This window comes from Triticum aestivum, chromosome 7A, assembly GCF_018294505.1.
Source record: "Triticum aestivum cultivar Chinese Spring chromosome 7A, IWGSC CS RefSeq v2.1, whole genome shotgun sequence".
NCBI classification, from domain to species: Eukaryota; Viridiplantae; Streptophyta; class Magnoliopsida; order Poales; family Poaceae; genus Triticum; species Triticum aestivum.
Genome location: NC_057812.1, coordinates 72,158,998 through 72,173,729, shown reverse-complemented (window position 1 = coordinate 72,173,729; position 14,732 = coordinate 72,158,998). Strand labels below are relative to the sequence as shown.

Genomic DNA, 14,732 nt, shown 5'->3' with positions numbered 1-14,732 from the left:
CACCTGCTCGTGTCAGAAGGGGAGGTCATGTTCGTTGGTATGGTGCTCGCACCACAAGAACCCGGATGCCCCAAATCCGTCGGTGGCTTCGAGGTGTACACGCTGGATGTCAAGGTGACACGGTGGGTGAAAGTGGAGAGGCTCGCCGATGACCGGGCGCTGTTCGTGAGCGAGCAATCATCGTTGGCGGTGCGCGCATCCGAGACGCCGGGGTGCAGGGCCAACTGCATCTACTTTGTGAGCGAGCTCGACAAGCATTCCTACAGCAACAGCATTTGGGGCGTGTATTCCATGGAGGAGCAGAAGGTGCTGTTTCAACGCCCCGTCGGTGGTTCGCCGGGGAAGTACAAAGCTGGGCGGTGGTTCTTCCCTGGGGTCGGTGCCTCACCGGCGCGCTCTGGAAACTGTGCAAAACATGGAAAGAAGAGAAAATTCCAAATGCTCTAGGTATACACAAGCTGGTTTAGTCAGATTATATGAGAATGTGGAAGTAGATGCAGTTTGAATTTGAAGACTTGTGTTGCTTAGCAAAGGTTTATCAGAAAAATCATGTCCCCGGCACCTTCAGTCCTTTGTCTGATATATGGTCGATCACCTACAACAATATGTTACACACTTACAACCAAGAAGTTAAAATTTTGTCATGAACAGAGATGGAACTTGAACTTTTGTTCCAACAGAACCATTTCAGCCCAGCAGACAGAGATGGCATCATATTACACACCCGCATACAATGCGCACAGTAGAGATCCTAGTCCTAACCAAAAACCACTCTCATTAGGTATGTGTGCAATCGCGCAAACCAAACACATTCTACATTGGTCACTTCTTGTTCCGATAAAACAGCAATGTAAGAGACAAACCACATAAGAGTGTAAAAGAAAAGAGAAACTTCACAGGATGTATCATACAACGTCTCCGGTAACCTTTTCGCCGCGGGTTTCAAGCAGTGATCGCAGGAACCGCGGGTTGTTGCTGCTTCTCTTGGTTCCTCTTCATGTCCTTCGACTTCGCCTTGGGAGGGCCTGCCGCCTTTGGTTTCTGCTCTGTTTTCGCTACTGGTTTCTGCTCCGTTTTCGCTACCGGTTTCTTCTTATCAGGAGAGGGAGATGACTTCTTCTTGGGAACTTTCCGGTCACTGGTGTTGTTGCTTAGACTGATTGCACCTTGCAGCTTCAGAGCTGACTGGTTTGTGCTGGTGTTGTCTTTCTTTGATTGTCCCTTCTTCGGGTTTTCAGGGGTGACCATAGATCGGGGCTCCCATGGTCGTGCAGCGATCCAGCGGTCCATCCAGCTCCAGCCCCAGCCACCGTTCCCGACCCCATAGTTGAAGTTTCCTTGGCTTGTGGCAGACTTTGCCCTCCACTGCAAAAGGGCGAGGCATATGGTTTATAATCATTGAGATACATAAATGTTACAGTGCTCTGTGGAGCAGTTAATCATGAGTTTCGAATATAAACTTTAGGCATGAATTGTTGCAATATAATGAATTGTGATGTGAGTATTAGTAGCCAGTATGAACCTGATGGTTAAACGCATATGCCATGGCTCGCTCACGCTTTACTGCTGCTTCTTCCCTTAGATGTATCCTGGCAACTATTTCATCCATGGTATTCGAGCCTCCATTCCACGCAACCTGATAAAAACATGCCGATGAGCAAGATAAAATGTCAAGGAACTCATACTCTTGTCTCTAGTAAAGTTCAACCAATGGGCAACTTTCTGATGAAGAAACAGAGTTGGCGCAAGAAAGAGAATTACCTGCAAATTTTGGAGCTTTGCATCAAGTTTGACTTGGTTCTCTTGCTTCTTCTTCCTGTTGCGCCCTTCGGTGACCATGAAAGCACGCCGGTTTCTTAGCTCAGCCTGTAACTTGTTCCAAGACTGTATGTAGCTCAGTGTGGCACTGGTCTGCTTGGTAACTGGATTGCTCTGGCCAACAATGCGCAGTCTTTTAACTCCCCTCAGGCAACGGAGCGTCCTCCTTGCCTGCATTTAAGTGGTGATTATGTAGGGAAAATGCAATATGTTACCTATTCGCTCAATCAAACAGTAGAAATGAAGTTTTTGCTGTAGATTGTCGATATTACCTTGTGGCGCCGAAACGCGTTCTGAATCCGGGTAGCTGCCCAGTCTTCCAGTGCTGCGTTGTCTTCAGGGTCGCTGCTGGAAGAAGGAGCGTTGCTGGGCTTTTGCTGCGGCAGGTTGGCTCCATTGCGTTGCGCAGCAACCTTCTATGTAAAAGGAAGCATGTCAGGATGAATGCACAATTTAATCTTTTGTAAATGTTTATGGCTTAATTCATCGAGGATGTTCAGATGTCCAGGTGAAAACCAATAACACGACTGTAGCTGGTATGACAAATACAATAGCAACAAAAGTTTCATTGTAAATGTTGACCAGAATGGAATGTAGTCAGTAGCGTTTACTAGAACAGCCAATTTGTACCAGAGTTCATTCTAATTTAGACCACCTATTTTGTATCACAAGGAATGAGTCAAGGGATGTTAGGCCAATCGGCATATCAAAATCGACGTGGCAGAAAAAAAGAAGCTACGAAGGACCAATTCAACAGTCAAAAGTCTTTTTTCTCTGGACCCATTTCAGCAGTCAAGTTACTCTCACAGACCAGTCCAATGAACAACGTCCAAAAGTGACATTTGTACATCCACACCGTAACTCGCGGGGTACTTCTTTTCTAAGGAACACAAGTTTCTGAAAATTCAGAAACTTAATCTGACCCAAAATGTTGTTGATTAATTGCATAGCAAAGAATGGTCATGGCTTTCAGTTTTCCCCAACCATATCACACAAAATATCAACATAGATGACATAACTCATCTAGTATCACAGTATCCAACACCTATGCTGACGATTTCAGACGTCCTGAAGCCAGTGGGCAAGGTCAGATGCAGATAGCAGTAGCTCACCAAAACTCTGCAAGGCACGCAGGCAAGCAGGCATGGTTCCCATCCCAAAATCCAAGGCAGCACCCAACTCGACAGAGAAACTGTGCTACGAGTCAGCATCGATGACACCTTTCCCATTATTGCCACCGGCAAAACAAACCAAGGCTTTCTTACTTTCCTCCATTATGATTGCCACAGCGACAAGTCACCAAGTTGTAGCAGCACAAAGCGGTGCAGTTTGTCTGCCCTGGCCCTCGCTGCCGAATAATGATGGAATATGATGTGGAATGAAACCGATGGCATCTTTTTCTTTCATTCAGGTTGCTTCGAAGGCATGCAAGGGGGCCAGGGTGAGTCAGGGTGTGGTGTGGAAGGTTGGGGTAAAGGGAAATTTAAAGATTGATGGTAATAATATTTTTCTTGGATTCTGGAGAGTGGTAAAGAAAAGAAAGGGGGCATGTTGATGTGGGTGGAGGCATGGAGGGGGTACCTTTGCGTGCTTTGACTTGCCCCGTTTCGACTTCTTCTTGCTGATGATGGTCTTGAACCAGTCCCCTGACCCCATGGCTTCTGCTTCGTCGACCAGGAGTTCAGCTCAGGAGACGAAGTTTGTGTGCTCTTCAGATTTCTCCTTTGAAAATTCCCTTGCCTGGATCACATGAAAGGGAAAGGAGAGTAAATTATATCTGCAGGATTTATTTGGGGTGAGACAAAAAAGTCACAGCATCTCCAAGATGGTGCAACATGGGCTTGAATGGGTATTCACTTATTCTATTGTAGGAAGACAAACATGGCTTGGATGGAAACTGCTAGTGCTAGTGCAGCCGATGAACAAGTTCAGTGTCCTGAACTGAATCTCTCTGAGACTCATGTCAGCTATCTAGACAGTAAACAGGAAATCGCACGCAGGGTTTCTGAATTGCTGCTACTAGGAGCATGCAACGGCAGCAGCGGGAGCATGAGAAACGGAGAAAGAGAAGCCTTTTAATTCTCCAAAATCTCAAGAAAAAACTGCAGTGGTAGTAGTAGTATGCAGAAATTGAACGAGGATGGCGGGTCAACTCGAATCGAATAAAACAATTGACAGGGGCAGCAAATCAGAGCAGAACCCGAGAAGAACCCACCCACCCAACGGAAATCTCTCGGGCCCTGGACGAAAGATCGGGGCTTTCTTCCTCCTCGCACCCGACCAAGCTCTCCAGAACCAAATCGCATCAAATCGGACGCATGGCTCGCCCAGCCCGCCGCTCCCCCATTCGCACGCACTCACGCACGGCGTGTAGGACGGGGCGGAGACCACCAAACAAACAGCCCGAGAGGCAGGGGAAAGAAGAGAGGAGCGGGGAGCGGAGCAGGAGCTAAGTAGTCGCAGTGGTACCTGCGGCAGGTGGCGGTGGTGGCCGTCGCGGAGCAGCGGCAGTCGACCCCCTCGTGAATCCGATCAGGCGTTGCTTTCAGGGACGGACGGACGGACGGCGGGCGCGGTGGAGTCCACGGAACGGAGGCGGCCGTGGGAAGCAACGGACGGATCCCGTCCTGCACCTCGTGCGGTCGCGTGGGGGAGACGGAGGGGAGGGGGGGAGGGAAGGTGGAAAGGTGCAGGGTTCTCTTCTCCTTCTCTGCGCCTGCCTTGCCTTGCCTTGGAGTTGGCGTCGAGGAGGGTGTAAGTTGAGATCGAAAGGAGGGAGGCTGGCTGCCAGTGTGCTCCACCCAAGCAGTCCCCGGCCCTTTGATGGCTCTGCTGGGGAGTATTTTTATCACGGTGTGAAATGCCTTTATTGCGGTGGAGTTTATCATCCTCTACTACTACTAGTTTTAAATATTTTTCTTGTCCTGATCTAGTGATCTTGCTGTCAGTGAGAATGGGGGACAAGCGGTAACTTTCCAATTGACTTGCAAGGCAGGGGATCCACTTCACCAGAGGAGGCCAGCCACGGATCTTCTACGGTTATATATATCTGTTGTCCCGCCGGCGCGCGTACCATGTTGAAGAATCCTCAATTTATATTATGGGACGGAGGGAATACGATTTTGCACTTCACGGCTCTGCAGGGTACTCGGCTCTCGATGTACATACTCCCTCTTTCCAGGCTCGGTAGGGTGAGTGCGGGTCTTATGTCCTCACTTTATGTTACTTATTAATGGAACTAAATAGCGCGCATATTGTCTCCCGGATTGAGGGCTAGAACCTGCGCACGCCCTAGAAACTCTGACCGAGGGAGAAGATCTCCCCCCACCGCCCTAAATTGCGAGAGCGGGGATGAGATTTGCATTGTCGTTATATTCGTGTAAATCGTAATTTAGAAATTTTATTTAATCGATCCTCGCTGCTATATACATGTAGTAAAAAGTACTCTCTTCATTTTAGAATATAAGATCGTTTTGCAAGCCAACGGTCAAAGTTGTGTATGCGGAGATAAAGAAGGGAATTAACGGATCCAAGGTGGATAATCCAGCTCGGAGTGTTTGGATGTATCTCCCACACACAAGACTGCCCTTTTTCATAGGTTACCACAAGCTATGTGATTCTTTTCTCTCTCTATAGTTGTAGTAGAATCCTATGCTAGTGTTTGGCAGGAGGAAGTACCGAAGTAGGGTGGATAAGATGAGGAGAGCTGCGCACGTTGGATCCCTCCCAACGGTTGGTACGTTGGCGTTGCTCTCCCTCTGTCTCTCCTACCGTGCGTGGTGGCGTGGCTTGGCTTGCCTAGTTGGCTGGCTCCAAAAGCGACCGGGGAGCCGATCCGGAAGGGGCGGACCGTCTGGTCTGGTCTCACCGCGCGTGCCACTCACTCACCCCGCCCCCGCCCGGATGCGTGGTTGGTCGCACGTTTGCCATGCCACCCTCCGGTATACACATATTTTACTCCATCCGTTTCAAACTTGCACTATAAAAATCATGATTTCTTTTGGGGAAAAGAAACATGATTTTCAAGAGACCATGGGCAATTTTCTTGTACTCCCTCTATAAAGAAAATACAAGAGCGTTTAGGTCACTCAAACGCTCTTATACTTCTTTACCGAGGGAGTATCTAGCAATGCCTATTTTGTATGCAAAGTGCGCCTCACAAGACATAACGATATCTGATTTTGCTGGGCTTTTTATTCTCCTTTTTGTGAACCCGGCATTGTTTTAGTGGTTTTCGAAGAAATGACACGACAACAGCAAGAGTATATACAAAATGTGTCCTGTGGGGATGTGAATAGTGACATCGTGACAAAGAAATGTGAAAAAGGTTGCACAAAATTATGATGGCATTTTTTACAGGCCTCCACAGATGTCTTTTCTAGGTGGAACTTTGCATGATGTTTGAATATATATTGATGTCCATCGACAAAATTTTGGTTTACTATTTTATTGGATTTTACTTTTCATCCGGTGATTTGAGCTCGGGACAGAAAATCCAACTAAACTTCTACATACACAAAATCATCACTTTTACATACACAAAATTAAACTAGAGTGTAAGAAATCTCCTTCCTCCTCTCGTCGGCGTCGCCGCCAATCCGCCCCGCCTCCAGTGGCCTTTGGGTCGTGGAGGTGCGAAGGATCTCGACCCCCCGCTGGCGGGAGGGACCTCGTTCTTGTTTTTGTGAGGTTCAACGTCTTGGTTAGTGTGGGGGTGGCAATGTCCCTCCGTACAAATAATGTCGCCGACATCATATCCTCGTCTCGATGGTGTGAATAGCGTCATCGGGGGACGTGCGAAGGTGTGTCTCCATCGGACCTCGCGTTGGTTACTAGACTAGACAAGATTGTCCTTCATGAAATTGGTGTCGAAGCGCCGGGGCTTAAAGCTTGATAAAAGCGAAGTGAGAGAAAAATGGCAATGTAGCATACGTTGACAGGACAGCGTGCAGTGCAAAGCACCCGGTCTATGCACGGTTTTGGCGCTTTTTTGTGTACTGATTGTTATTACTTAAAGCTAGAGAGAAGGCGATCGAATTATTTCGAGCGATTGATTGCTCCATATCGTACTGCATGCTTTGGACGAGTAAGCAATAAGTGTCTCCGTTTCCTCCCTTTCGTTGTAGATCGATCTTTGTGGCCTCGCTAGTCTCCTTTTCACAATATTTGTCCATGCAGAATTTCCACTTTTTTACTGCTACTTAAAACGATTGTGGCAATTTTTCTTTTTGCAAAAAGGGTCCATATCTATTATACAGGTTCGTGCGAGCTGAACGTAACTCATATGGTTCGAGTGGCGCATATAGTGACTTCATCAATCTTAAAATGTTGTGCCGACTCAGTATTTCGGATGTGCTCATAGACATAAGGTGTGCCTATGTGCGTTCATGGGGTGTGTGTATGTGATCAATTGTGATTGTACTGTGTTAGGAAAAGGTTCGTCGGAAATACAAATCACTTCAAACATAATAGAAATTACATCAAGGTCCATAGATAACAAACAACCACTATTGCCGCCCCAAACGAGCCACCGAAGCGCCACTATCTCCCCTCTCATATCGAAGTCGGTCTGACCTTTGTTGATGACAGCTGGGAAGTCTCTATGCGCGTGCCCCTAAGGCCAACGCCCCAGAGCCACAATCGTCACTTTTGAACCTTTGAATCAATATTTGAAGAACCTGAAACCAAATCTCATCATGACGTACGCACAACGAGAAACCCTAACCTCGCCGCCCCGAGAAGTTAGAAGGAATCTACGCCAGAGCTCCGTCCAATCCGTCCCGATGGACAACTCAAGGAGGATCAGAGCCCGAAAGATTTACCCGAAGATGAAACATCTCCATCTACCCAAGCACTGCCCCAAGACTAAAACCCTAACCTATCTACTAACTGGAGCGAGGCACTAGAATTCCCTTCCCCGCTACCGGCCGCCGAAGCGGCTAGCAGAGGGGAGGCAAATCCACGGGCTCGCGGACGGAGATTAAGAGGGGTAAGGCTGTGCGAGAGAACATTGTAACAATATTCTATTCAACTACAAAATGTTTGCCATATTTTACCCCTTATTTGTGACAATGTGGAGGTTTTTTACTCAATGTCACTTTATTCCTTAAAATGAAAACTGGATTAACTTAGATAGCTTGGATGAATAAGGGTATGTATACACTAATTCATGTCAGATTTAATCAAATTCAGTAACGAATGTGTCAATTTTTAGCATGGCTCCACTTTCTTGGTTTGGAGAATTTCTTTGATAAAATTGGTAGAAGCCGTCACAAGGTCACACCAAGTGATAGTGTGCAGATTTTTTGTAACTGGGTAAACATTGTCACAAGGTTAACACTATGGGGAAGTGAAATTTACTCAAAAATATTTGCTCAAGAAATTAAAACAAGTGGCAATCAACTAACAAGTGGAGTATTATTTTACGCAAAAAAGTAAAAAGTAACGACCAAATAAATATCCAAGCCAATTTGCGCCTATCCTAGCTAACTTGGCTGCATGATTTGCTGCTGGTGGCTGCTTGCCATCGTGGAGACAGGCCGTCGGGATCGCCGCGTGTACAATGATTGTTATGGGTGATGATTGCTACGTTTCAATTCATATGTCATATATACATGTGTGTAGTGCAATGCAAGGTAGTGTGAGATCGTCTTGATAGATGTGTACGCGCGTACTCACCTGAATGCAACGCATCCAATGATCAAGGTGCCGATCAGGATCAGTCGGGGAGACTGACGGGTCCAATCAAGAGCACCTAAACATCATTAATCCGATGTGTTTTGCTTTTCCAACAACGTCAAGTAGACGCACAATGATACTGTAATACGCTATTTCCTCACGAAATTGTCGATGCATATATTTGATCTAGTTGCGCACTGATTGAATTCAACTATGCATGCATTGCATTGCACTTTTCGGCTGGGTTTTTGTCCAACCGATCCACATCGTGAGGTGGATAACAGGAACAGCCCACCCTCTACTTTGCCATGTTGAAGGCCATGTCACCCGCTTTCGTGGCGTCTGCAACAACTGGGGCTCGGACAGTATCGAAACCGCGGCCGGGTCATATTATAAAACTGTTCAACGATGACCTGGATTATGATCGGACAGACGGCTAATCGCCGTCGAGATCTTTGCTGCCGGACCTGCTCCGGATTTGCGTGCTTGCACGTCGGCGTGAGCCGTCGGTTGAGAGGCTTGGAACTAATTGATAATTGCATGAGCAACCATTGCTTGATTAGCATATAACTATGATAATTAGTATGCATACATTACACACACACACACACACACTATTTTGAAATATATTTTTGAGTTGCAGACAATAATTTGATTGGTATAACCGATTGCCGTTCGTCTTAATAAACGACGTTACAACCAATCATCTTTGTAAGATGCTACAGGATCAATGGATCCACACAGCATGCACTGGATATTTATTCAGATTAGCTAGCTGTTGCTACCTCAGATTAATCATGGCGACAAGTCGACCGTTACATACATGAACTGGAAAGATATGTACAGATACTACTTGCAAGAGAATATTCATAAGAAATGGAGCGAGTGCGACAGGCCAGCATGACGACGCGCGTAGCAGCAGCTTGAGATTTATTTACAAAATGTATGATGGCTTTATATAATGGTTTGATTAATCATATTGGATGTACCTCCATCGCGATTGCGAATCATGTGGGCGTGAGTGGCAATATAGAACGCGAAATTCAAATGATATACTAGTGCTTCTGTCAGGGTATGAAATGAAATGATATAGTACCTGAGAGAGAGGGAAAGGTTGGGTACAGATGATTCATTTGTCGGCCGCACAACCGAATAAAACGCGTTGCTTGCTCCTGGACACTCTTGATTAGTTTTTGGTCCCTGAACAGCTTTGATGATATTGTTCCTTATCGCCAGATAATAGTATAATGGAACCCAATGCGTATGGTCATATATCGAGAAAATGTAAATGTCTCCCGTCCGTCAAACTTGAGTGTGGGATTCCATTGTAATTTTACCGGAAGCTGATTTTGGTAGGTCTGTATACGGGTGGAGTGGGTGGCCAAGGATTCAGGATGAGTGTCGGGCTGTCGGCTTAGTTTTCGCATGGGGTCTTCATCGCTCTTTCATTTATTTTAGAGATCATCCTCGTTAAACTCTTACGATACGGTTATATGACCTCAGTACAACTTTTATGTCAAAAAAACGTCGTAGGCGTCTCGTCGTTAACGAAAACGTCTCCTCGCACTGAGAACGCATTGCCGGAAATCCAGAAATAAATCCAGAAATAATGCGAACATCAGGACTGAGGATATACCACTGTTCCTCTAACCATCCAAACACATATTGATTCGTCATCTCGGGATTAACTTTTAAAGTGCACTCCACACAGCAAAGCCGTAACTTCACGTGGTTCTCCACCCCGCGGAGGGATGGAAGGGAGGTTGAGGGAAAATGATATCCCATCAACGAGTGGATACCACGAGGCAGATGTAGAGATTCTGGGTTAGCGCATTGATCTGCATCTCCCCAAATAATTTATGCAGCGCGCTTCATATGCGGAGTGGCTCCTAGCAGATTGGGCTAGAATAGAAATCCAGACTGCAAGGTCCGGCCTGGCCCAAAGCATACACACCAGCAGCGTGTACGTGCGTGCTCTGGCTGTCCTCTCCCGAGCGAGGTACAAATGCCAGTGATCTGGTGTTTGCAGTGCAGACAGAAATGCAGCTGCTGATGGTTGTGAACTTGTGATGTGTGCGTTCCATGCTGAACAGTTGGTCTGCCAAACTGCACGGCACGGGCCTGACTGAGCCCGTCCGCATCCTAGTAGTACAAGCCGCCTCAGTTTCCATGGGCTCTGACACGGGCGGCGCCAGCCGTTAGGATTCCGCCATGGCACGGAGCCTGCACCTCCGGTTTCAGCTCAGCACATGGCAGGAATGATACTGTAACAAGCACTGACAGCCTCAAAAATGTAGTAATAAGCACTGACGTAACGTGTGGCCTCCACGAGTAACTTAGCCTTCGGACAGTAATTTACACCACCCACAGCGTGAGAAGAGAGACACTTTCTCCATTTACACAATTTCCGCATCGTCAACGGCACACACGATCTAGCTATGCAGGCAGGCACAAGGTCTGCCTGACAGGCTGACACAACCTAGTTTCTACATTTAACAAGAAACAAAAAGAAAAGAACAGAAATGGCCAAGCACTACCTGCAAAAATATGCAGATTTATCCCACCAGTCACTATTCACAATTTCACAGCATCCAACAGCCAATCATCGTTTACCCGCCCCCATCCTAAAATCCTATGCTTTTTATGTCACACAAGAGGAAGAAACCTATGGAACAACACCAGCCAGCCAGCCGAAGCGAATAAATAGGAGGGGGCAAAGCGGCTACCGCCAAGCGATCCCTGGAGGAGAGCCTCCGACCCCCCGAGCGTCGACCAGCGAGAGCGCCATGGCCAGCATCATCTGCTCCTCAAAGCTGTCGGGGACGTTGCCCGAACTGATGCTCGACACGTCCGAAGCAGCAGCCGCCAGACTGGCGGCCCCGGCCTCTACCGTGACGTCGGCGCAGCTGGTGCTGGCCTCGGCCGCCTCCGACCACCCGTCGTTGTTGGAGTAATCCGCGCCGTCTCTTGCCTGCGGCGTTCTGCCGTTGGATGGTTCCTCGACCCTGGTGGCCGAGGAACTGCTCCCGGCTATGCTCAGGTCCTCTGTGAAGGACCTTTGTGACCTGCTGAGAATGTCGTGTCTTGATGTTTGGCAGGTGGCTGCGCTCGAAGGGTCTCCAAGCATGTGTTGTTGCTCGGCTAGAGCCGCGACCGCGCAGGCGAATCCACCAGGTGGAGCTGCTTCTGCTGAAGCGGCCCCAGACGCATCGTAGCATCTTAGAGGAAGTGTTGGTGGCACGGCACCTATGCTCCCCGGATTTCCTAAGGCTTCCTGATCCTGTTCATGGTAATTTTAGTAAGATGATTAGTACTGTCCTTTCCACCATTATACGACAAGCAGTGTCTACCAATAAGTCTAATGGTTTTTTATTCCTTGAAAACTCTATACAATTCTACTGATGGAAGCCACCTACCCTGGCTACCCGCAGACATGACAATGATCGGCATGCATAACTTTTAAAGTAGGTTCATCACATATCAAGTATTGAGCAGCAAATTTAGATTTATGTGAACAAGCAAGTTCTAAGTTAATTAGCAGTGTCTACGAATCAATCTAATGGTATTTTATTCCTTGAAAACTCTACAAATCAACTGATGGAAACAACCAACCCTGGCTACCCGCAGACATGACAATGATCATCATGCACAATTTTTTGAGGTAACACATGCAGGTTCACATATCAAGTGATGAGCAACAAATTCATATTTATGTGAATAAGCAAGTTCTAGGTTAATTTACATGTAACTCAAAAGGACACTGAACCGACTGATGACCAATGATAGGACATATGATGATTAATGAAAAGCAGCTATTATGTGGATGGAGATGGTAAACAGCAAAACAGGTAGCTAGTATGGGTAAGCCGTATTATTAAGAATTCACACAATCAGCATGCTTACAAACTACCATTTAAAAATTCATTTTAAGTGATGTGGCAGGAAAATTTGACCTATCCCTGTATACACCTTTTTGAGACATAACAGATGAGCTCTTTAAGAAAAGAATGAAAAAAAGAAGTTATATAGATTAACGTTATTGGAAAATACGTTTGGCAAGAGGTCTCATTCAGCAATATCTTAACATACTTGCACAGAAAGCCAAATCGCTTCCATAAGCATAACTTCTTCAAGATCCATATCGAAATTATTATCCCTGCATTTTAAGGAATTCATCAATAATAACATTACAACAATACTATATAGACGAATATAGTTAGTACGAGGAAACAGGATGGCAGCAAGTGTGTTTTTAACTTTTAACTAGCACATCTTTTCTTATGGTTTCCTAAGACGGGAACACTGCTTAGATGGCTTCGATTCTAACTCCTCAAAATGGCAAAGAGCTAATGAAAACTAAAGCAAAACAACTAAAATGCTCAGAGAAGGGATTAACTTATTGCCTAATATGTCCTAAGGAACGGGTGAAAACAGTACAATTCTGTTTTCAAGCCATATATATTGATCCTTAAAGCAGGTACATTTCTGACTCAACAGACCTTTCCTGGAAACAAAAGACTACCAAGCAATAGATGCTTCCACGATATTCCCATAGAGAACCCTCAGATAAGAGTGAGTTCAAAACAAACAATAGTCAAATCTTCTTATCAGTTCAAGATGGATGTCCTATCATTATATTTCCTAGTAATGAAATCCACTGAACATAATATGTAGGTAGAGATTCTCATGTTGTTTTAATACAATTAAACTGAAGACCTTCTAGAAAAGTCAAAGGCAGCAAGACATATATATGTAGTGCTTAGCTAAGGTACACCAAGAGTTGGGTGTATTAATTGATCACACAACAACCATTTAGCTTCAAGTAAAGAGTAGCATGATCAAGGTGCCAAGGGCATCTCGAAGATGTTCAACAAACTGCTACAGAAAAGAGCAGACAGAAATCTGAAACTGATAGCTATATTGTCTCCTCCATGGTACTGCCAAGACCTTACTTGACAACAAACAAGACAACATATAAGTATCTAGCTGACACATCCTGTTACTTATTAATTGCAAGGCAGACCATCACTATTGTAGCAGGTGGAGAGACTGCACAAAATTCTATCAGAAATTACATATAGTGAGCCGTCACATTTTATAATGGGGAATAAGTAAGGACACTTTGATTACAGATAAGTACAGGTGGTAAGCTATCGAATTCCCCAATTAGGTGCAACTGAGGATTAATTACCTTGCGCACAAAACTTTCAGCGAGTGTCCAAACCAATGAAGCAACGATAATTACAGTACTTCAACTGAGTTTTATCTAGAGAGCACAAGCAATCCACAATTGATTGATGCTACCATAGTCACACGATTTGAGCAGGATAGAAAGGAGAAAATTGTTAACCGGTACATACCGCAACTGCCTTAAGCGTTCAGCATTCTTCAATAGCAGCTCCGAATGCTGTACTTGACCAGAGACCACATCGTTGCCTTGGGCAGCGCTTGCAGCTATCAACAATATGGACATTGCCAGTCAGCACTTGCGCAACAAACAAAAAACAGGGAGGCAAACAGATAGCCTATGGCGATCTACACACCTGGGGTGGATGTGCCACCGGTATCGCAAGATTCAACTCGCGCGGTCGTTACTTCGTCGGTCGAAGCAGCAACCTGCTTGTTCTTGAGCCGCTCGGCGTCGTCCTGGAGCTCCTGATGCCGCATCCTGATCTGGGCCTCGATCACCCTCTGCTCCTCCTACACACGATTTCGCAGCACCGCCCAATTATAGCAAAAATAGCATAGAGACGAAAGCCGACACCACTGGACAACAGTTTTAGTACAGGCACTCACAATCTGCTCGACGCCCTTCTCCTCTTTCGTCTTGACGCCGCGGTACTCCACTGCGTAATTCAGCATCTTGCAGTACGGACACCTTATTTAGAAGTTAAGGAACAGCAACTACTTAAACAAGAATTTGCCATCGGGTGTGGTGTGGTGCACATGATTGTGACACCAGAACAAGAAACAGCCCTGGACAGCATGTACTATCCTAGGAAGAACCGATGATGAGAAGTGAGATAGTAGGATACTGTGTGGGCCGGCAGGAGGTGGGCGACTTCATCTGGAGGAAGCACTCTGCACGCAGGCAGGCAGGAAGCAGAGCAAGTCAAACACCATGCGAATTAAGGAAGAAGACATCCGTCTGGAATAATTCTCAAGGGAAACTAGCTGACTCACCGGTGCAAATCCCCTTGGCGCAGCACTTGGACCGGTTGAGGCTGGGATAGAAC

At 46.2% G+C, this 14,732-nt stretch overlaps 2 protein-coding genes across 7 annotated transcripts; both read right to left on the bottom strand.

Moving 5' to 3' along the window:
• Positions 1 to 626: 626 nt before the first annotated feature.
• LOC123150160 (protein IQ-DOMAIN 9) lies at positions 627 to 4,615 on the bottom strand. 6 transcript variants are annotated; one of them, XM_044569972.1, is made up of 6 exons: positions 4,288 to 4,615; positions 3,400 to 3,558; positions 2,091 to 2,234; positions 1,762 to 1,989; positions 1,523 to 1,636; positions 627 to 1,365 (listed from the first exon to the last, which is right to left on the bottom strand). In XM_044569972.1, exons 2-6 carry the CDS (start codon positions 3,472 to 3,474, stop codon positions 943 to 945), a joined length of 984 nt encoding a protein of 327 aa, XP_044425907.1. In that variant the 5' UTR covers positions 3,475 to 3,558; positions 4,288 to 4,615; the 3' UTR covers positions 627 to 942. The 6 variants fall into 6 exon arrangements, with proteins under 6 accessions (XP_044425907.1, XP_044425911.1, XP_044425908.1 ...); XM_044569976.1 differs by having other exon boundaries at positions 2,091 to 2,231; XM_044569973.1 differs by lacking the exon at positions 4,288 to 4,615 and adding an exon at positions 4,038 to 4,281.
• A 6,175-nt stretch (positions 4,616 to 10,790) lies between these two features.
• LOC123150689 (E3 ubiquitin-protein ligase DA2L) lies at positions 10,791 to 14,732 on the bottom strand (the record flags this gene model as incomplete). Its single annotated transcript, XM_044570521.1, is given in 7 exon segments — positions 10,791 to 11,776; positions 12,586 to 12,652; positions 13,857 to 13,950; positions 14,040 to 14,196; positions 14,293 to 14,374; positions 14,532 to 14,577; positions 14,680 to 14,732. Coding segments are annotated over 7 exon segments (1,057 nt in total), but the record flags the coding sequence as incomplete, so codon positions are not given.